The sequence below is a fragment of the Rhinoderma darwinii genome, chromosome 11 (assembly GCF_050947455.1).
Source record: "Rhinoderma darwinii isolate aRhiDar2 chromosome 11, aRhiDar2.hap1, whole genome shotgun sequence".
NCBI lineage: Eukaryota > Metazoa > Chordata > Amphibia > Anura > Rhinodermatidae > Rhinoderma > Rhinoderma darwinii.
The window spans coordinates 71921332-71945582 of NC_134697.1; the positions used below are offsets into that span (position 1 = coordinate 71921332).

Genomic DNA, 24251 nt, shown 5'->3' on the forward strand with positions numbered 1-24251 from the left:
TGAACCATGCACAATAAAGCATTCTGTGCCATTGATGTAGTTGTTTCCAGTGTCTGATATCATTCTCGTGTTGTATAAATTGATCTGGCTAATTCCGTTTCCTTACAAAACAAATAAGGAACTCCACTTTATATCCTAGGTGATTATAGTGTGATTAATGTTTGCCAAGAGTCGTGCGGATTTCAGTATTTCACATTATTCTTGTAATGATATTTTTCACGTCCCCCACCTTTTGTACAATGGTATTATGTGAAAGCACAGTTATTACAGAATGAAGACTTAGCGAGCCATTAGAATATTTCTAGGCAAACTCCGTTTGTCAAGCCTGACGTCCACTTTCTTATCCTATTGCCATGATGATATCCCTTGAGCACAAATTTTGTAAAGCCATGATTTTGACTCCAATATTTTCAATAGTTTGAACAATTTTTTTTTCTTTTAATAATTACCTACTTATCAACTTAAAGCCTAATAAACACCATAAAAACTCCCCTTTACCAGTCCAACGAAAGCCTAGCTCTATCTGGACTACTACCTTTTTTTTAAATATACTTTTCTGCATTCCATTATGCTAGTTTAAGCACATGTCCTCCCGCACAGGACTGGGAACCATCTTCCATAACTGCTTCTGGTTTCAAAAGAAGAGCCCTATTCTCTCCTAGAGCCTTATATGATTTATTGTCTGTGATCAGGACACTTAGGTCTAGAGATGAGCGAATCTATTCTACACAAATCAAATTTGGTCTGAATTTTCCAAAAGTTTCTGATTCAATGAAATCCAAAACGTTTGGGGCTCACGGTGCACAAATCGTGGAAAAATGGCAGCTGCTGTCTCTCTATCTCTCTCTTTTTAATGAAAATATATTGCTTAATGTCTCAAGTTATGTTTAATCCTCATATTATTTTACTTTAAAGTGTTGTCCAGAACTAGAAGAAAAGCCTGCAGTTTTTCCAAAAAAACACTTTGCATGTCTGTCCATGGGCTGTGTCTGTCATTGTACTTCAGCTCCATTTACTTGAAGGGGTTGAGCTGCAATACAAGAAACAGCGCATGGACAAGTGTGACACCGTTTCTGGAAAAAAAAACACATGGTTTTTCTAGTCTTCGACAAGCCCTTTGACTGTCTGTTGTTTCTATCATGTCATTCATTTTCTTTAAAAACTCAAACTAAAGGGAACAGAGTTGAAAATAACTCAAGATTATGAAAGGTTTATGCTACTACATTATCTTGGTTTTTTATCTTGGCACAAACCTAACTACATTATGAAATATGATTTATTATTGACCTTCATCTACATAGCCCAAACGGCATTATAGTAAAGTAATAAGGTCTAGAGATTTAATTGGGCACCAGTAGTCATCAACTACAAGCAACACTGCTCTCACTACGACCCATTCTGACAGTTATGGTGCCTAAAGAGCAACCATGCCACTATAAGAGCTGCCTGGCACCGTCCTGTCCATCCATTTCTTAGTCTTCATTCTTGAAAAAGGTCCTATAGCAGGACGGAAACATTGCAGCTGTTGACTGAATAAATCACATACTTTTTGGAACCATCGCAGTGCTGTGGGATTTCTTTCGTTTATGTTTTATAATCCACTGATCTGGATTACCTGCTTGCACCCATTACTGTGTTGGAATCTGTGCTGCTTATCTCTACACATATATATATATATATATATGTGTGTGTGTAAATCTTCATGCCACTTCTACTATACTCTGTATTGCTTTATAAGTGTATTACTATACAAACACATATGGAAACTAATTTGTGGTTGTAGATTTAACCTCTTAACTTCACCACACGTCATTCTTAGGAGTGGTCTGTGTTTCAAAGATCAAGAAAGTGTGTGTTGATTTTGTTTTAACCATGCATATGAGCCTTTTGCCCCAGTGCTACTGTAATAAGTGGCTTAAATGGAAGCATTGTTCTGTGCATTTTAATTTGCTAGTTAAGGTTGGGAAAGAGTAAGCATTTGGCTATCCTTGGAGCAGTACTGTATCAGGCTAATTATGGGAAACCCACATTACCTGCATCAGTCCCTACTTTTTCCTAATAATCTCAAAAATGGGGGTCCATTCTCCAGTCAAAGTATTCAGCATCTGTCATGAGTTTGACTTGCTGTTGTTTTGTTTTCAAGATCACTTGGATGCATCAGATTAGAGTTTTTATGTTAGGAAACGTCCATCCATTTAAGATTACCATGACTACTGGTCTAGCTTCTGTGCGGTACTGGTTTCAGTTGTTAAACCTATTCCACTTCTCTGGCTTTCTTCCCATCAGATTGAAGGGTGTAGCATTTAACCCCTTCCCGACATCCGCCATATATATACGGCGCTGTCAGGCAGGGCTTACCGCAAAGCGCAGTACAGTTACGTCACAGTGATAGTGCGGGCTCAGGAGCTGAGCCCGCACCCTCATCGCCAGGTGCCAGCTGTATGTTACAGCTGGTACCCTGATGTAACGGCCATGACCATAGCTAGCATCCGATCCAGTCGATTAACCCCTCAGATGCTGCGTTCAATAGAGATGGCAGCATGTGAGGAGTTTTTAGCCACCGGCACCCCAGCAACGTGATTGCTGGGTTGCCGGTGGCCTCAATGGCAATCAGAAGCCTAATACTTACCTCCGGGTCAGCCAGCAAAGGAAGCCTCCTATGCCCCACTAACCGGCGGGGCTTAAAAGGCTTCCGGTATCATCAGCAAGATGGGGCCGGCTCAGCTTCCGGCTCAGAAGCTGAGCCGACGTCATCAGCAGTGGGTGTTCACTGTATGTTACAGCGGACACCCCGCTGTAATTGCAGGAACCGGAGCTAGCTCCGATTCCTGCCATTAACCCCTTAGATACAGCGATCCAAAGCGATCGCTGCATCTTAGTGGTTTGTAGCAAATCGGCAGCCTGACATGCGAACGCAAGGCTGCCAACTGCTACTATGGAAACAGGAGGCCTAACAGTGGCTAATCTGCCCCCGAGCCGGAGCCTGATCGGCTTGCTGTCACTGAACAACTGACATTTCTAATACATTGCACTACATAGGTAGTGCATTGTATTAGAACATCAATCAAACAGTTGGACCTTCAAGTCCCCTAGTGGGACTAAAGAAAAGTGTAAAAAAAAAGTGTCAAAAAAGTAAAAATAAAGGTTGTAAAAAATAAAATAAAAGTTTCAAGTAATAACATAAAACACAATCGCCCTTTTTCCCTTATTAAGTCATTTATTATTAAAAAAAATAAAATAAAACCATACGTATTTGGTATCGCCGCATCCGTAACTATCGAAACTATGAAAATATTACGTTATTTGTCCCGCGCGGTGAACGCCGTAAAAAAACAAACTAAAAAATAATGCCAGAATTGCTTTTTTTTGGTCACTTTGTCTTCCAAAAATTGAAATAAAAAGTGATCAAAAAGTCGCATGTATCCAAAAATGGTACCTATAAAAACTATAGCTCGTCTCACAAAAAACAAGCCCCATACAGCTCCGTCGACGAAAAAATGAAAAAGTTATGGCTCTTACAACTTGGCGACAGAAAAAATACGTTCTTTTTACAAAAGTAATTTTATTGTGCAAAAAGTTGTAAAACATAAAAATGTTCTATAGATTTCGAATCGCCAGGATCGTACCGACCCACAGAATAAAGTTAATATGTAATTTATGATGCGTGGTGAACGCTGTATAAAAAAACAAAAAAACTATGCCAGAATTGCTGTTTTTTTATTACCTTGCCTGCCAAAAAAATTAATAACAAGTGATCAAAAAGTCGCATGTACCCCAAAATAGTGCCAATAACCACTACAGCTCGTACTGCAAAAAAATAGCCCTCATTCCACTACGTCTATGAAAAAATAAAAAATGTTAAGTCCAATAAGTCAGGAAATAAAAAATATGCAGTTGTTCCGGCCCATGGGGAACATTTCCACTGTTTCAAGTAGCGATTTTTCAATGCCCCTAAAATTAGGGAACCAAGAAGGGGAGAGTCCAAACATATCTGCTGGATGCGGGGGTGCCCGTATTTTACCATTACAACACTCCCAAGCAAAATTCCCCAAACTGCAAAGGTGCGGAGTGTGGACCAAAAGGGGGATAAGAAAGGACATTTATCAGTGCGACACTGGCCTATGCCTAAAGGATTGCTTCACAGCGTAACAAATATTTATGGATTATTTTATTGTTTATCTCATTATTATACCACCTGATTATGCCCCTGATGTACTCTGCCCAGCTCACATATGCCACCACATTATAAACTGAAATACCAGTAAAACTCCATACAAAACTACTACCAAGCAAAATCCACGCTCCAGAAGCTAAATGGCGCTCCTTCCCTTCTGAGCCCTACAGTGTGCCCAAAGAGCAGTTTACTTCCACATATATGGCATCACCATACCTGGGAGAACCCTTTTAACAATTTTTGGGGTGTGGCACAAGCTGGGCACGACTTATTTTTCACTGAAATTTCACATCTATGGAAAAATTAAAATTTTTACTTTGCACTATCCGCAGCGCAATCATTTATGGAAAAGACCTGTGGCTGAAAATGCTCACTACACCCCTTAATAAATGCCTTGAGGGGTGTAGTTTCCAAAATGGGGTCACTTCTTAGCGGTTTCTTTTATTATTTCACATCAGAGCCTCTGCAATTGTGAACCAATACTGTGTAAGTTGTCAAATTAGGCCTCAATTTCACATGGTACTCTCTCACTCCTGAGCCCTGTCGATAGTCCAGGCAAAAGATTAGGGCCACATGTAGGGTGTTTCTAAAACCGGGAAACACAGCATAATAATTAGAAAGCTGTCTTATTATGGTGGCACAAGCTGGGCGCCACATATTGGCATACCTATGGAAAAAATAAAATGTCTGCAAAACACCCGCAGGGTTAAAATGATCACTACATCCCTAGGTAAAAACCTTGAGGGGTGTAGTTTCCAAAATGGTGTCACTTGTGGGGGATTTCCACTGTTTTAGTTCCACAGGGGCTTTGCAAATGAGATATAGCGTCCAGAAACCAATCCAGCAAAATCTGTACTCCAAAAGCCAAATGGCACTCCTTCCCTTCTGAGCCCTATTGTGTGCCCAAACAGCAGTTTATGACCACATATCAGGTATTGCCGTACTCAGGAGAAATTGCTTTACAAACCTTGTGTTTTTTTTTTTCCTTTATTTATTGAGAAAATTAAAAATTTTAGCTAACGCTACGTCTTATTGAAGAAAAAGGATTTTTTTTTTGTTTTTACTGCCCAATCATAATACAATCTATGAAACATCTGTGGGGTGAAAATGCTCACTACACCCCTAGATGAATTCGTCAAGGGGTGTAGTTTCATGAATGGAGTCATTTTTGGTCAGTTTTCACTGTTTTGGTACCTTAGGGGCTTTGCAAAAGCGACATGGTTCCAAGAAATCAATCCAGCAAAATCTGTACTCCAAAAACCAAATGGCACTCCTTCTCTTCTGATCCATGCCGTGTGTCCAAACAGCAGTTTATGACCACATATGGGGTATTGCCGTACTCCAAAGAAGTTGCTTTACAAATGTTGGGGTTAATTTTTTCCTTTATTTGTTTAGAAAATTAAAAATGTTGTGCTAAAGCTATGTCTTATTGAATAAAAAGGATTGTTTTTATTTTCACTGACCAATTCTAATAAAAACTATAAAACCCCTGTGGGGTCAAAATGCTCACTCCACCTGTAGATGGATTTCTCAAGAGGTGTAGTTTCCAAAATGGAGTCAGTTGTGGGAGGTTTCCACTGTTTTGTCCCTTTGGGAGCTTTGCAAATGCGACATGGCCTCCGCAAAACATTCCTGCTAAATTTGACCTCCAAAAGCCAAATGGCACTCTTTCCCTTCTAAGCCCTGCCGTGTGTCCAAACAGCCGTTTATGACCACATGTGGGGTACTGTTTTACTCAGGAGAAACTGCTCTACTAATGTGGCAGTGCTTTTTCTCCTTTAGTCCTTGTGGAAATGAGAAAAAATTTGCTAAACCTACATTTTCTTTGAAAGAGCGTAGATTTTAGTTTTCACGACCTACTTCCAATAAATTCTGCTAAAAGCCTGTAGGGTCAAAATGCTCACTATACCCCTAGATAATTTCCTTGAGGGGTCTAGTTTCCCAAATGGGGTCACTTTTGGTGGATTTCCACTGTTTTGGCCCCGCAAGAGCCCTTCAAACCTCACATGGTGCCTAAAATATTTTCTAATCAAAAGGAGGCCCCAAAATCCACTAGGTGCGCCTTTGCTTCTGAGGCTGGTACTTCAGTCCATTAGCACAATAGGGCCACATGTGTGATATGTCTAAAAACTGCAGAATATGGGCAATAAATATTGAGTTGCATTTGTCTGGTAAAACCTTCTGTGTTACAAAAAAAAATGTATTAAAAATTAATTTCTGCAAAAAAAAAAAATGAAATTTGTAAATTTCACCTCTACTCTGCTTTAATTCCTGTGGAATGTCTAAAGGGTTAAACTTTCTAAATGCTGTTTTGAATACTTTGAGGGGTGACTTTTTAAAATGGGGTGACTTATTTGGGGTTTCTAATATATAAGGCCTTCAAAACCACTTCTTGAAAATGTGAGAAATTGCAGCTAAAGTTTAAGCCTTGTAACGTCCTAGAAAAATTAAACAATATTAAAAAAATGATGCCAGTCTAAAGTAGACATATGGGGGATGTTAATTAGCAACAATTTTGAGTGGTATAACTGCCTGTCTTACCAGATGATACATTTAAATTTAGAAAAATGCTAATTTTTGCAATTTTTCACTAAATTTTTGTGTTTTTCACAATTAAATACTGAATGTATCGAGCAAATTTTGCCAGTAACATAAAGTCCAATGTGTCACGAGAAAACAGTCTGAGAATCGCTTGGATAGGTGAAAGCATTCCGAAGTTATTATCACATAAAGTGAAACATGTTAGATTTGAAAAATGAGGCTCTCTCAGGAAGGTCAAAAGTGGCCAAAGCAAGAAGGGGTTAAAATTGGGTTGGTTCTGTTTTCTTTGTTTGTGATTTTTCTTGTCTTCATGTGTTTGATCAAGCTCCGGACTATACCATGTACCTTTGACTATTTGAACATTTTGGAACTGGACCTTGGCTTGCCTCTGGATTACCCTTTGCTTACTGATTTGGACTTTCTGTTCCCGGCTGGTTTTGACCTCTGCAATCCCTGATATCCACTAGCTTTGTGATTTTGACTTTCTGTTTATCCTCGTGCTGTCTTATTATCTGCTCTGGTATTGCCTGCATTGCACCTCTTATCCTACACCGAAGTCTGTTAAAACAACCTGGGTTCTATGCTGCAAAGTTCAACCTGCCTTGCGGTGGGCTCTGGCGAAAATCATACAGTAGCCTTAGATTCTGTTGATCAGAGTTGTGACGATTTGGAGTTGCGGATTTATTTGCGTGCTCATTCTTGACAGTCTCCTGCAGCCTTTGGGGAATCGCTCACTTAGCAGTTCTATAAACTTCCACCCTGGGAATTTCTCAACTGGTGATTCGTTAACATTTTATACATATATACAGTATATATATATATATATATATATATATATATATATATATATATAGTGAAATATTGTGTCTGGTATTGCATGGCGATGCAATTGAATGGGGATGATGTGCAATACCACGCACATTTCATGGACAGGCTTGGTGCTGTTTTTAAAATACTTCTGCTTCCGACACGACCACTGCATAGCTTCCAGGGCCCGGAGGCAGCCATAACAGCTGATCGGTGCAGGGTCCTGGTGTCATACCCCGCACCGATCATATACTGATTACCTTTCCTGTGTATAGGTCATCATTATGAAAAACCGCCCCATGCCCAGACAACCTCTTTAATGGTACATGTTTATGGGCAGATAACTGCAATATCCCCATACTGTATGTATTCTAAATATGCAAAACTGGGTATCACAGGCATCTTGAACATGTATGTTATATGTGAAATATAAGGTTTGGGTTAAGTGCAGTCAAAATGGAAAATGTACTATCCCAAGATCCCTTAACAAAGTATGTAGATATAGGGAGTAGGACTAGGATCAGTGAAAACACTGTTTGCTATACTGTACATTCTTTCAAGTTGTTACTAATAAGTTTATAAAAAGTTATATGTTAGTATGTGGTCAATGGAAGGCTTACCTCTGTTTTAATTATGAAAACATGGTAAGTGACTATTCTTATATAATGTACAAAGTGTACTATGTTTGCAATAAGTCGTTAATAAAAAGAATAATAGAAAAAAATCTATCTGCAGTAAATGCGGTCGTGGAGTGCCAATATGACATCCGTAGACCTTGTCTACTGCTTTTCACTCAACTCAAGAATTTGGGAAGAAAATTTATTTTGTATTAAGGCTTTATTATAGCTCTAAATTTGATGGCATTTATGACACAAAGTGGATTAAGAAGTTTTCGAACTTTATACCATATAAGAACACATTTTCTTTCTCAAGATCTCAGCAGTTTCAAGAGAAGTTACATAGACTTCCTGAATTTAGAAATCCTGTACATAAACTGCCAAGTAGGCACACCATTACAAATTCTGCATTCATTGCTCTGTGAACTGAGTGCATGTCAAGTAAACATTATTAATAACTATTGATTTGTAAAATGATTGATGTTGTAATATATGTTGTGGTTCCCGGGTGAGCATTTTGTTTGACAACTTGTTCGAATAATTACATTCCAGTGGGTTTATCTGATTTATATCTGGCTTATAATGGTGTTTTTAGACTGGAATGTCCCAAACTACAATGTATAAAATAGATCTTCTGTGGCCATTACTTACTATTCACTTTTCATCTCCTTTATTCATGATACAATCTTTAACATTTCCCAGGATCTAACATTGATGGCTTATTCCAATCCCCCCTGTACACACACACACACACACACACACACACACACACACACACACACACACACATATTTCCGGGCGCTCCCTCTGTCTGGAGCAAATCTCAAGAGGTGACAAGGATTCTTTACCTTAAGAGCGGTGAAACTGTGGATTAGTCTACCTTAGAAGCTGGTTTTAGCTGAAACATTTGATGGCTTCAAGAGAGGTTTGCATGATTTCTTAGTATAGAATAACATCAATACTTATGACACAATCTTCATGATTTGCGCTCTGCATGCCACCACATTGGAATTAAAATGAAAAAACTGAGATGCAATTGAAGTGTAGACTTTCAGGCTTAATTCAAGGCGTTGAACAAAAATATCCTGTGAAACGTTTAGGAATTGCAACCATTTTTCTACACAGCCTCCTCATTTCAGGGACTCAAAAGTAATTCGACAAATTAATATTACCATAAATAAAATGTAGAGAATCCTTTGCAGGCAATGACTGCCTGAAGTCTGAAACCCATGGATATAATCAAATTCTGGGTTTCCTCCTTTGCGATGCTTTGCCCGGCCTTTACTGCAGCATCTTCAGTTGTTGCTTGTTTGTGTGTCTTTCTGCCATAAGTTTTGTCTTAAGCAAGTGTTATACATGCTTGATCGGGTTGAGATCTGCTGATTGACTTGGCCATTGCAGAATATTCCACTTCTTTGCCTTAAAAAAACTCCTGGGTTGCTTTCCCAGTAAGTTTTGGGTCATTGTCCATCTCTACTGTGAAGCGACGTCCAATCAACCTTGCTGCATTTGGTTGAATCTGAGCAGAAATTATATCCCGGAACACTTCAGAATTCATCCGGCTGCTTCTGTCTTCAGTCACATCAATAAACACTAGTGACCCAGTGCCTTTGGCAGCCATGCATGCCCATGCCATCACACTGCCTCCACCATGTTTTACAGAGGATGTGGTGTGCTGTGGATCATGAGCCGTTTCAAGCCTTCTCCATACTTTCTTCATCCCATCATTCTGGTACAGGTTGATCTTAGTTTCATGCTGTTCCAGAACTGGGCGGCTTCTTTAGATCTTGTTTGGCAGAGCCTAATCTGGCCTTTCTATTTTTAAGGCTGATTAATGGTTTGCACCTTGTGGTGAACCCTCTGTATTTGCTCCCATTAAGTCTTCTCTTTAAGGTAGACTTAGATACTGATACACCTACTTCCTGGAGAGTGTTCTTCACTTGGGTAGATGTTGTGAAGGGGTTGTTCTTTGCCATGGAAAGGATTCTTTGATCATCCACCACTGTTGTCTTCCGTGGAAGTAAAGGCCTTTTGGAGTTCACGAGATCAACAGTGCACTCTTTTTTTCAAGAATATGCCAAACTGTTGATTTGGCCTCTCCTAACATTTGTGCTATCTCTCTGATGTATTTCTTCCTTTTTTTTCAGCCTAATGATGGTCTGTTTCACTTGCATTGGGAGCTCCTTTGATCTCATGTTGTGGGTTCACAGCAACAGCTTCCAGATGCAAATTCCACACCTGGAATCAACTCCAGACCTTTTATCTGCTTAATTGATGATGGATTAACAAGGGAATAGCCCATGCAGCCCATTAAATAGCTTTGGAGATAATTGTCCAATTATCCTTGGTCCCTTGAAAAAGAGGCAGCTACATAGTTACAAATTAAAGAGCTGTAATTCCTAAACCCTTCCTCAAATTAGTATGTGAATACCCCCAAATAAAAGCTGAGAGTCTGCACTTTAAGACCATATTGATTATATAAGTGTATATTCAATATTACATAGTTACATAGTTACATAGTTAGTACGGTTGAAAAAAAGACACATGTTCATCAAGTTCAACCAAGGGATGGGAAAGGGGAAGTAAAAAATTTCTACACATAGGAGCTTATATTTTTTGTTCTAGGAAATTATCTAAGCCTTTTTTTTTAAAGCCATCTACTGTCCCTGCTGTGACCAGCTCCAGTGGTGACTATTCCATAGATTCACAGTTCTCACAGTAAAGAAGTCTTGTCACTCTGTAGGTTGAACCTTTCTTTTTCCAGACGGAGGGAGTGCCCACTTGTTTTTTTAGGGGGTTTTACATGGAACAGGATTTCACTATATTTTTTGTATGTGCCATTCATATATTTATATAAATTAATCATGTCCCCCCTTAGTCATTTTTTTTCAAGGCTAAATATTTTTAGTTATTTTAATCTTTCCTCATAACTTAGATTCTCCATGCCCCTTATTAGCTTAGTTGCTCTTCTTTGTATTTTTTTCCAACTCCAGGGCATCCTTTCTATGAACTGTAGCCCAGAACTGAACTGCATATTCTAGATGAGGCCTCACTAATGCTTTGTAAAGTGGTAATATTACAAAGGTTTTGGTAAACCGCTAAAATGCCAAAACTTGTGTCACTGTCCAAATAATTCTGGACCTAACTGTATATAATATTCTTGTTCCAATGATGATCTAGTCTGTTCTCCACTTGTGATCAGGAAGGACATTTTTCTCTGTTTGGGTAGATTGGCTCATGCCCAGAGCTGTAATTAAGCCTTACATCAACTGAGGCATAAGTTCAGTTTGCTCCTTTATCCCTATATTTAAATATCCTGGCCAAGGATGCCCGGACAAATTGACCAAAATGTGGCCGCATTCGATAACCAACCCACAGACTAGTCATTAGTTCCTTATGATCTTGTCATTATTATTTTTTTGCTAATAACTACCTTTGTGTCTCATGGTCCTGGGATTTCTCTTTAGACTGTATTATTATGCTGACCTCCCATTTTTTGTTTTTCTTGTATGTAATGAAAAGCTGTGTTTCAAGTTTTTATGTTGCACGTTGAGCTCCTTATGTCATTTTGATTTTGTATATTATTATGGACTGTTTGTTAAAATGACCTCGTGCATTTGGGTACTTTTGTAACACCCCTCATACTTGATGACTGTACAGTGTGACTAGTGAACCTTACATTTTTCTGGGGTCTTAATAAAATTTAAAAAAACAAAAAATCCTGTCCAAGTTTAAGTGACTTGTTAGCCCTCTTTCTCTGGCATCCAGCACCAGAAGTACATGGACCTACATGTAGTTCCCCTAGTTAGGCCTCTGCTTATGAGATGTTTCCTTCCGCTGGATCAAAAGGAGGAAACCAAGTACCCCTGTCTTTTAATCCACATTTTCTCTTTTCCTCTGATTGAACTTGATGGACCCGGTTTTTTTTCAACTGCAATATGTACTTCTGCCATCATGAAATGAGGCTGCCTGGCTAGCTAGTTGCTAAAGACTTGGTTATTTTACTGTATTTATGCAATAGGCTTCATTCAGGCAGTAAACTCATCCTCACACTACACTTATTCTGTTACCATATTTACATGCAACATATACGTATCCAGAACATCTATAACTCCCCCTACTATGATGTATAAAATGGCCTGCACGTACCTATGCCCAACACCTTTTCGCTGTTGTCAATGAAACTGTGTCTGGTACTGTAGCTCTTCCTTATTCACTTTTATAGTGCTAAGCTGCAGTACCAGGCACAGTCAAATGAACATGGACTTATCCCAGGGCATTTTACAGGTATAAGGTTGTGCGTCAAGGTGTCTGCCATTGCAATCATGCCAGCCACAGGTAATTGCCTTACCTTTGTATTATGCACATACTATCTGGTCTTTATATATTTAGGATCTTGTTCTAGACATTAAACCTATTTTGGATGAGCCATTAACACTTAAAACCCCGTTCTACTGCTCTGTGTTGTGGCTGAAGCGTGTGATTTACGACCATGAATTATGGAAACTGCGTAACTCACTGCGCTACGCTGTTACCGTAACCTTCATAGTAGTGCGAGCTACGCTGTTTCTGTAACTACCATTCAGTTCTATGGAACTTACGGAAACAGCGTAGCTCAGTGCAATTCATGGTTGGAAATCACACGATTCAGCCACAACACAGAGAGGTAGAACGGGGTTTAGGGGCCCCGTTCTAGAGATATGTGCGGGTCCCAGAGGGGGGACCCATATTTATCTGACATTTATGACATATCCTGTGTATATGTCATAAATGTCCCTGATGGGAAAACCCCTTTATGAAAGATTGAATTTTCTAGACAAGTCGGTCTATTTTGTAGATGTGTTTTTGAGCTGAGACATTTTTGATCTTAGTTGTAGGATATTTTGTTCTCTTACTTTATAAGTAATGTTCAGGAAATATATAGGTGTATACCTTTACAGGTATAGTATATACCTTTTAGGATAATTGAAAATAGACAATGCTTTATTTAAAAATAGTAACAATTAGAACATGATAAATAATCTTGCTTGTTATTCCGGATTGTTATGTCCAAGGTGGCAATTTCAGAAAATGTTATTATAATTGAGAAGACCACTTGATGGTATGTTGCCTCCAGCAGATAATCCTGATTATCACTTGTAGTGGAGAATTTCTCTGTCATAGAAGGTATTAGGCTGAGGGAGACACTGGCGCACCATTAGTATGATGCACGGGTATTAAAAGAAATTTCCCTTGTGTTTGTGGCAAATACCGACTTCTGATTACAATTTTTACACATATCAAGAAAATTCTTTAAAGAAATGAAAAAGCCTCCGACTATAAGAAAAGTTACCACCATAGACACACAGTTGTAGCAGCTAAATTATTGGAGTAGCCAGCTAAATCTGAATTTTACACCTTGTGAAGGATGTTTAAAACATCATTTGAAGAAAAAAGTTATCTACAGTACAATCCAATCTGTCCCACTCTTGCCAGAAGTTAGCTCGAGCACTAGGGGTGGAAGTGACAACCTCTCTATGCACATTTCACATCTTTGGGTCCTATACAGATAGGAAAATGTAAACTTTTTTATGAGAGTTGGGCTTTACACTTTGTGCTCATTTCCCTGAGGTTTTTTTTTTAGTTATGTAAATTACTATGACAGTGCTAATGCTATGGGCTCAGTTACAATTACGGACCCAATAAAAATAGTTTATTTGCTCTTACAGTATTTATTTGGATGTATCTCTAAAATTATATATTCTCATTTAAAATAGTATGTGATTGGGACTTGAAGTGACCAATATCTTTACCAGCCAGTGGGAACAAATATCACTGATTCCTAGGCAGAAATAGAGTGCAGAAAAAAATATGTTTTATGTTAACTTTAAAGGCTATGTAAACCTTTTGTTTAATAAACAGGTCAGTCCGTGTGATTGGTGCAACTTTATAATAAGTTTTTATAAGAAATTATTTTTACTTTGAGATACAGCTGCTTTGTATTCTCTAAATAGAGCAGCTGTATCATTTGCTAAATCCTGTTTCTGTTAGGTCTGCGGGACTGACTGGTTCAGTGACAGTGGGTCCACGCAGGATCCACCTGTTACCCATCACATCTACTCTGACACTTAACCAGTCCTGTGTACCTGACAGGAACAGGATTTAGCGAACGATACAGCTGCTCTGTATAGAGAATACAGAGCAGCTGTATCTCAAAAAGTAGAAATAATTTTTAATAAAAACGAATTATAAATTTGCACCGATCTTTATATATATATATATATATATATATATATATATATATATATATATATATATATATATATATATATATATATATATATGTATATGTATATCCCTTTCAAAGGTTTACATAGCCTTTAAAGTCTAATGTAGTAACTTTAGCTTAGATCCCAAGGCATTAAGGGCATCATAGAAGTGGGGGGTTTAGTGTCTGTCTATGAGTGTGGGTGTAGTGGTCCTAACAAAGGGCTGCTCTCGTTCTGGCAGAATTCTGCCCATCCATGTATTACATAGACAGCTATTCATTTGAATGTTCACCATGTAAAGACCTGTTCACATCAGCGTTGTCTTTCCATTGAGGGGTTCCGTCTGAACTTTCCGTCAGGGGAACCCCTCAACGGAAAGGCAAACGGAAAACATAGCTTATGTTTGCATCACCGATGCTCCGGCGGTCAGATGCACTGTTCCACCGTTATCAGCATCAGTTATGTGACCACCAAGTGCCGATTTTCTATATGAGGACACTGAAATGGGCAGGCTAAGAAACCACAGCAGCCCAAAATCTCTCTCTTATCCTATCCATTATGATGGATAAACCCCTCCCTCTCCTCCTTTACATCTTGCATCTCATAAGCAGGAAGATGTATTTGGCCACATCCATGGTTTAGCACGGAACCATGGAGGACAGGTGGTTATTAGGTAAGTACGTGACTACCGACTATCACTAATGGTGGAACGGGGCAGAGGTATATTAAAGCAGCCAAAACTTTTATTTGCCTGGAAAACAACTGTTTAATATTATTTCAAGCCCCCCTAGGGGACTTGAGCAAGCGATCATTTTACTGCTGGTACAAAACACTGCAGGACCTATGTGTTGCAGGTTATTGGGATATTTACTGTCTCCTATAGGAGCAGAAAGATGTCAGACGTCGGGGACTTAATTAGGCCCTTATTATTAATAAGGCAATATAAGAGAAAAGGTGTAACGTTTTGGCCACAATCCGGCCTTTATCGAACTCTATTGCTGCTGGTCAATAGAAAAAACCTTATAGGAAATGACGCTGTGAAGATGGGTCATTTGCTGAGTATGGAGCGGGCTCAGTCCGTGAGCTTGCTCCCTACCCCACTTTGGTGGTTGTAACATAAAGTTATGTTATATGTCGCTAGTGGTTAGTCTTTCCTTATAAAGAAGATCCCTTATTAGTTTCGTTGCTCTTCGTTGTATTTTTGCCATCTCCAGGGCATCGTTTTAGGAGCTGGTGCCCAGAACTGAACTCCATATTCCAGATGAGGCCATGCTAATGCTTTGTAAAGTGATGATATTATGTCCCTGTCTCGTGAATCCATGCCTCTTTTAATCCGTTGGTGGCATGTGAGGCAACTGTATATTACAGCCGCCAAGGTACAGTATGGTGCGGCTCAAGGGCTGAACCTGCTCCACACTCAGCAGGTGATGATTGTATGTTATATTACATTTTATTTGCGAAGTAGATGCACAAGCACAACAGTCTAAGGCTCTGTTCACACAGAGTTTTTTTTGCAGGTTGAAGATTTTGACCTGCCTGCACTCTCTTTGCCGCGTTTTTTTGCTGCATATTTCGGCCGTGGCCATTGAGCGCTGTGGGCAAAAAAAACGCAGCGAAAACCACTTCCTCTTCTTCCCATTGATGTCAATGGGAAGTCAGAGACGGGAACGCCTGAGGAAAGGGAATGACGCTTCTTTTCCCCGCGAGCGCTTTTTTCTACTTGCGGGAAAAAAACGCTTCTGCCTCCCATTGAAATCGATGGGACGTGCTTTCGGCCTGTTTTTTGGCGCAGTTTCCAATGCGGTTTCTGTGTCAAAAACAGCACCAAAAAGCTCTGTTTGAACATACCCTAAGGCTGGATTCCCACAGTGCAGATTTGCTGCAGATTTTGACTTAATTTTTTAAGCCAAAACCAGAATTGTATCCAGGAGAGCAGACTTATAAGGCATTTCTTTATATATTTTTTCTGTTTAGGTTCCGTTCCTGATTTTGGCTTAAAAAAACGCATGCAAAATCTGCAGCAAATCTGGACTGTGGGAACCCAACCTAACTCTGCTATGTGCGCATAGAAGTCTTCAGTTCAATGATATGCATGCTTTCCCTACCCTCCAGCCGGTAATTTACAGTAATAGGGAAAAATGTGTCAATCAGTGGCAGGAGGGCAGGGGGAGCGTGGCATAAAGATAAAATGTAAGTTCCCCTAAACTACAACAAAACACAAAATAAGTGTCAAACCGCTGAAATTGGCATGTCTGTGACTAGTTTATGCTGCCCTCTTTAAGCCATGCATTTAACTCCCTGAGCTCCCGCTGTCTTTCCTGTGATACGCATCGCACAGGCAGTATTACAGAGAATACAACCTTGGACTGTCTAGCTTTTGCACCCCCTGTGGAAGCGGGATATCGCGAAACGCGCATTGGGGTACACAGTGGATGTGTAGTCTTCAATCTCCCCTTGCTCAATAGCAAAGTGGGAGCATTAAAATATTATTTTCTATTTCAGATCTGGGTTTTACCCTTCAATATAGTCAAATGTGGGAAAGTACAGCTAAGAGCTCCATTGACAACCTCAGTTTAGAGACGTCTTATAAGGTGCTGCTCAGATGGTATTAAATTTTAAAATACATATGCGGTCCCTTACTAACCTCCTACATGTTTTAGAGGATACCCTGATAGGGGTGACATGTACCAAATATGTTGGACCTGGAAAGTTTATCACTTTTTTCACGTGGTTATGGGCCACAATTTAGTCAATAATTAGAGATGAGCAAATGGATTTTACACAAATTAGTTACGAATTTCCCAAAAGTTTATAACTTTAGCAATTCCAAAGCTTTTGGGACTTGAACCACATGCACGAATCGTTAAATAGTGGTGGCGACCATTTTACAGATCAGAAGAAGAGAAGAAGACAGAGAAGAAGACCTCGGGCGGTGGCCTGGCGGGCTTTCCCATAATGACTTGCAGTCACCATTTTACTAGCACAGCCAGTCATGAGGGGTAAAGGTGTGAGTCACTGATGACAGTCATGTGTGTCATAGCCACTATAAACAGCCCAACCAGGAAATGCTTCTGCTATGTGGGGATGCCGAGAGGAGAAAGCAGACTTAAGACAGAGAATCAGAGAAAGAAAAAACACAGAATACAGATAGATAGTGGGTTTGTGTCAGTGAGTGTGTTTCATAGTGAGGAGAAGAGAATAGATCGTTAGATTTACAATAATTTGATAGAGAGATAGATGTTGTAGAGAGATAGGAATCAGTCAGTAGAAGTGTGTTAGTTAGGCAGACACAATTAGCCATTGCTGTGAGTGAGTGCTGCTGCAGCTATACAGCTCATACATTAATTTGTGAATCACCAATCTGCATTACATCATTCACAAATCTTTGTCAATAATATTAATCCGGGTGCTGAAAGAGTGCTGCTGCCTTCTGGAACAGACGTCACGGACGTGATGTCACTCATTGTTTGGCATATATCTAATAGTGGCACCAAAAATTGCTGTATTGTTCTGTCAAGCATTTTTTTACAGCACTTGTATACTTTAATCTGTATCCAGTAACGATACTTTTTCACTTTAAATCCTGATGCTGATAGTGTACCGCTGCCTGCTAATACAGACGTCATGGACGTGACGTTACGTATTGCTTTGCATATTTCTAATAGTGGCACCTAAAATTGTCGTATTGTTCTGTCAAGCATTTTTTACAGCACTGTTAGGGTATGTGCACACACACTAATTACGTCCGTAATTTACGGACGTATTTCGGCCGCAAGTACCGGACCGAACATAGTGCAGGGAGCCGGGCTCCTAGCATCATAGTTATATACGATGCTAGGAGTCCCTGCCTCTCTGCAGGACAACTGTCCCGTACTGTAATCATGTTTTCAGTACGGGACAGTAGTTCCACGGAGAGGCAGGGGCTCCTAGCATCGTACATATGTATGATGCTAGGAGCCCGGCTCCCTGCACTGAGTTCGGTCCGGGACTTGCGGCCGAAATACGTCCGTCAATTACGGACGTAATTAGTGTGTGTGCACATACCCTTAGGGTATGTTCACACGCAGTGAGCAAAAACGTCTGAAAATACGGAGCTGTTTTCAGGCGAAAACAACTCCTGATTTTCAAACGTTTTTTTAACAATTCGCGTTTTTCATGGAGTTTTTTACGGCCGTTTTTGGAGCTGTGAAGTCAATGAAAATCACCTCCAAAAACGTCCCAAGAAGTGTCCTGCACTTCTTTTGATGAGCCGTCATTTTACGCGCAGTATTTTGACAGTGACGCGTAAAATAAAGGCTCGTGGGAACAGAACATCGTAATTCCTATTGAAAGCAATGGCCAGATGTTTGTAGGTGTATTAGGGGCATTTTTTTCAGGCGTAATTCGAGGCGTAAAATGCCAGAATTACGTCTGAAAACACTGCATGTGAACATACCCTTATACTTCAGTCTGTATGCAAGTGACAATATTTTTTCAATTTAAATCCTGGTGCTGACAGTGTGCCGCTGCCAGCTAATACAGACATCATGGATGTGACGTTAATCTAATTGCTAATAATAGTGCCACCAAAAATTATACATCAGTTTGTGTCCAAGTGACAATTGTTTTTTCAAATAAACAGAGTAAAAAGCCATTGCTTCTTCACTTTCCAGGATGATCAGGCACACTGTCCCGGGCACATGTAGTCGTGGGAGTGGAAGTGGTAGATAATTCAATATATATTTTCTTTAAAATAACACTAAACCAGTTTCTTCTCCCCAAAAAGTAATTATTTATTATTAAAATTGGACTGCTTGTTAAAATGTCATTGCTCCTTCCGACACCACCGTGTGTGTATAAACACTGGCAGGTATCTACCACCAAAAAAGGATAATTTTTGGATCACTTTCAAATTTAAAAAGCAGTGCAGTGAAGAAAAGAAAAAAGAAAGTAAAAAATGTTTTCTTTCTAGCGACAAAGCAAGTAATTACCGGATAGAATGCAACTTGTCCTGATTCTGTCTCTGAGTAGACATCATGGAGTTTGCTAGGGAGAGGATGAGGGCTTATGTTGCTTCCATAAAATGTATTTTAGTTAGGCTGGATTCACACGAGCATGTTTGGTCCGTAAAGGACAGAACGTATTTCTGCCGCGTGTCACGGACCGAACACATTGCAGGGGGCCGGGCTCCTAGCATCATAGTTATGTACGATGCTAGGAGTCCCTGCCTCTCCGTGGAACTACTGTCCCGTACTGAAAACATGAAAACACAGAGAGGCAGGGACTCCTAGCTTCGTACATAAGTATGATGCTAGGAGCCCGGCTCCCTGCAGGGTGTTCGGTCCGGTACTTGCGGTCAAAATACGTTCTGTCCTTTACGGACCAAACATGCTCGTGTGAATCCAGCCTTAAGGTGGAAAGACCTATTTTATGCTCTTTTTTTTTTTTTTTTTTAATGTCCTATTTTATGACCTATTTTATTTTGTAGACCTATTTTGAGATTGTAGTTCTGTGTTTACAGGATCTAGACCTAATTTAAAGAGGCTCTGTCACCAGATTTTGCAACCCCTATCTGCTATTGCAGCAGATAGGCGCTGCAATGTAGATTACATTAACGTTTTTATTTTTAAAAAACAAGCATTTTTGGCCAAGTTATGACCATTTTTGTATTTATGCAAATGAGGCTTGCAAAAGTACAACTGGGCGTGTTGAAAAGTAAAAGTACAACTGGGTGTGTATTATGTGCGTACATCGGGGCGTTTTTACTACTTTTACTAGCTGGGCGTTCTGATGAGAAGTATCATCCAAAAACGTTACTGTAATCTACATTGCAGCGCCTATCTGCTGCAATAGCAGATAGGGGTTGCAAAATCTGGTGATAGAGCCTCTTTAAGGTCACTGAGAGCTTTATTTTTTTCCAGATGACAATGGTTATATATAATAGACTGTACAAACTTTTTCTTCTAGTTTATAATACAGCAACTACGAACAGAATTAATTCAACATCTGTCCAGGAATCATTCTGTCTCAGGCTAGCACAATATATTTGTAAGCATTTAAAAAAAAAAAAAAACATGGCTTTTCTTATTATGAACAAGTAATCTTTTTGGGCAATTAAATGTTTTGTGATTCTACAACGAGGAACCTTGAATAATTGCGTAGTATCTGAAGGAGCACAGATGTAGAGGGTCCACTCAGAAGGGGGCATGTATTGAGTGTACCCCCTTTAGGGTGGTTGGTGAAAAATACTACCATGCTGCAGCATGTAGCCCAGTGAGCTGTCTATACAATGTCAAGCACTCTCATCACACAGTCTGCTTTTCTTCCTATTCTTACCAGATGGACAATGGCGGATCAGAGTAAGGCGCATCAATGAAGTAAATATAAGGTTTATGCTATCTTAAAGAGAGTATTCAATGGGCCCGGGTTGCGCAACAAAAGTTTTGTATAATTATCATATATAGCTAAAGATTAACAGCACTCCAGACCTATAGTGTGCTAATGAAACATTGATCTTTATTAAGGTTTCACACAATCCATTGCATGTAGCTGAATTGTAGCATAGCAGAAATGTTTCGGACTACCTTGAGTCCTTTATTAAGCTTATCGAGCTTTTGGTCACATTAGAGGGGAACCCTCGAGCTACCTCTGCCTATCGATTCAAAAATGTATCGGGAGTGCTCACATATCTGGCCCGTGTCAAGAACATGGGCTACAGAAAAAAAAAAACATCAATACATCCTTAGATTTCCTGGAAATATTCTTTCATTTTAAAAATGTTGGTCTGTCCACTAATTTCCTATTTCCTTTTTTTGTTTCTGGGAAGAAAAAAATGTTCCAATGTATTGCTTGCTATTGGTCAATACTTGATTAGGATCATTGATGCCAATAATTTTAAATGTACCCATTTAAGATAAATTATTCAATAGTTTGTTTTTGTTGGCCTATAACTCAACAGCCCAGCTAGTAAAAGTAGTAAAAACGCCCCGATGTACGCACATAATACACGCCCTGTTGTACTTTTACTTTTCAACACGCCCAGTTGTACTTTAGCAAGCCTCATTTGCATAAATACAAAAATGGCCATAACTTGGCCAAAAATGCTCGTTTTTTAAAAACAAAAAGTTACTGTAATCTACATTGCAGCGCCTGTCTGCTGCAACAGCAGATAGGGGTTGCAAAATCTGGTGACAGAGCCTCTTTAAAGTGGAACTCTGATATCAGGAAGCAGGGGGAATCAGCTATACAATGGAGTGCTGAAGGCTGAGGGAGATTGTGAACAGCAAATTACGTCAGTGCCCTGTAGATATGGCCAATAGCTACCAATAGCTGCACAGCACTGAGGGGAGAGTTTTGCCAACATAGAGGACCACCACTCCAATACACATAGAAAAAAGAGCATGTGGGGACTATTAGCTAAAAATAAAAACACCCTTGAGTATATTTATTTACCCAAGTTGGATCTATTTTGTAAAATTGTAACCCTTTAAGAGAATGTATAACATGACTTGTTATACACTATCCCCTCCTTTCACAAGCTCTGCAATCTCTGCACAGAGGAAATATCCAAGCCTTTGTAGCACTAATTCCAAGAGCAGGTGCCTTTAAGATTATTGCTACATATTCATGCAACAGTCTAACATTTCTTTCAATTAGAGAAATCACAAAACTTTTATGAGTAATAGTGAACTGAGAAACATTCCTACATGCAGCTATTCTATCAACCTAATTTTTGTAGTGATATTAATCCTTCCTGGGCATTAATTAGACAAATCTCTAATGATGCATTCTTTTCTATCCTACAGAGACCCATTTCACTGGAAAGCACAGAGTCCAACAGCTTAAAGTTGGTTATAAATAATACATCAATGCTCAAGAATATTAACTTGGAGTCTAGATTCACTAACAACTATTACATTTGTATTGCTACCAGTCAAGGCTCATTCACTAAGACTGCATGTACTTATTATATGCACTGCCATGACAGGCAAACATGTAAAATTCCAATATAATATAATATATATATAAAATTATTTAGTAAATAATAGCATTCAGAAAGGCCTACATAACAAGAAATCAAAGCATTCGTGTATCAAGGTCTGCACGCTGAAAAAGGCCACGTAGACCTATATTGTGTCTTCATCAAATTGTGTTAAAGTTTTTAAAACCTTTATCGAAAGAAACAAATATACATATAGTGTTATACTGATAGCTTCTGCTATACTGCATGCCTTGCATTGAGATGCCATCGGTTTACAAGAAACCTTCGTAGCTGGAATGGTTTCTCGGCCGTTCTGAATTCCGAAGGTGCATTGCACATTCCTGTCTACTGTAAGCCTAGCCGAACATAGCTACTTCTGTCAATCTATCATCCTGCAATCAATACTCACCCATCTCTGTCGTAAATATCAAGCAGCCAGATGTGAAAATAAAAAAACACGTCTATAGTGACGATCTGTCCCTTACAGCTTGCAGGCTGTGAGTAAGGGATAGATTTTTATATCTCTCTACTGCTCCCTCTATGTTTCTGTCTCCCTCCCTCTCCCTTTTCAATGACCCAGCTCCTCAAATGCATTTAATACTCCCTAATTACTTAATCCCTGACAACAGCTTACACGACAAGCTTGGGATTGTCATGAGCAGCAATGTCAACATAGAAATAACAGGGCCACGGGATATTTTACCAGCTCCATTCTCTATTTTCACTGTGAATATTTGATCTCATCGAGCCGGTTATTATTTAGCTAGTCTCATTTACAATGGGAATCCTTTCTCTGTTCTATGTGCTGCACTATAAATAGATTTCTTATGGGGGGGGGGGGGATTGCTACAGTGGAGACGTAATATACGAGGAGAAAACATAGAAACTATGTGGGTGAGACAACTGATTTAAAATAAATGTCTAGGAATTTTTAACCACTTCACAACAATAGCGACGAGTGATGAGTTGTAAGGGCTTTGAGATAAACACTGACTGAAGAAATTTATAAAAGTGATTCAATCGGCAGTATTTTGGTCAGTATTTTACTTCAGTATTTGGCAGACAAAACGAAGGGTGGATCACACACATAAAAGAAGGTAATGGAAAGATTTGCACCCCTTCATATTTTGGACCAACTAATGGTTTTGGTCAGGGCCGCCATCAGGAATTTCTGGGCCCCATACAGCCAAGATGTCTGGGCCCCCTCCATTACCAGGTGTGGACAATGGAAAGTGTGGCGCTCCTGTTTGTACATTATACGGCTTAACCGATTTTGGTGCTGATGTCAATTACAGTGAACAAAACCATGGAGCAGGCAGTGACCGGTTAATGCCCTGGATTTTGTTCAATTAAGCCAAAACATATCCGACTGTATGGCATATACTTGGATACGTCGCCCGGGGTGTAGAGCTTTCCCAGGGCTGGAGTCCCCGGGAAGATCTTCTACTAGCGCTCTGCCCAGGGACTCTAGGGCTCTTCCTTATGTCCATATATGTTAGGCTTCGTTCACATCTGCGTTGGGACTCCGTTCATGGGTTCCGTCTGACTTTTCCGTCGGGGGAACCCATGAATGGAAACCAAATGGAAACCATAGCTTTCCATTTGCATTACCATTGATTTCAATGGTAACACATCCGTTGCAAATGGTTTCCGTTTGTCTCCGTTCTATAAGGTTTCTGTTGTTTTCACGGAATCAATAGCGTAGTTGACTGCGCGGTTTTGATGCATTGTTTTTAATTGTACCTCAAATGCTACATGTGAATATAACTAAACTTTTCCCTCGCATAACATCTACATCAAAGCCCCCCTACCTTACACAAATGAACTACAAGGGTCTCTTCACACGTCAAGGTCAAATCACGTTTTTTGCAACAGTTTTTGTAAAATTGCTTTATAACCATGTC

The 24251-nt window shown here is 39.6% G+C and overlaps 1 protein-coding gene across 2 annotated transcripts in view; it reads right to left on the reverse strand.

The window, feature by feature from the left end:
- The window catches only part of LOC142663242 (rap1 GTPase-GDP dissociation stimulator 1-B-like), a 150784-nt gene extending 127888 nt beyond the window's left edge, over nt 1-22896 (reverse strand). For both annotated transcript variants that reach the window (XM_075841739.1, XM_075841738.1), the window contains exon 1: nt 22757-22896. In XM_075841739.1, coding sequence (XP_075697854.1) covers nt 22757-22760 — 4 coding nt within the window. In that variant the 5' untranslated portion in view covers nt 22761-22896. The remainder of the gene's footprint in view (nt 1-22756) is intronic.
- Nucleotides 22897-24251: the final 1355 nt, after the last annotated feature.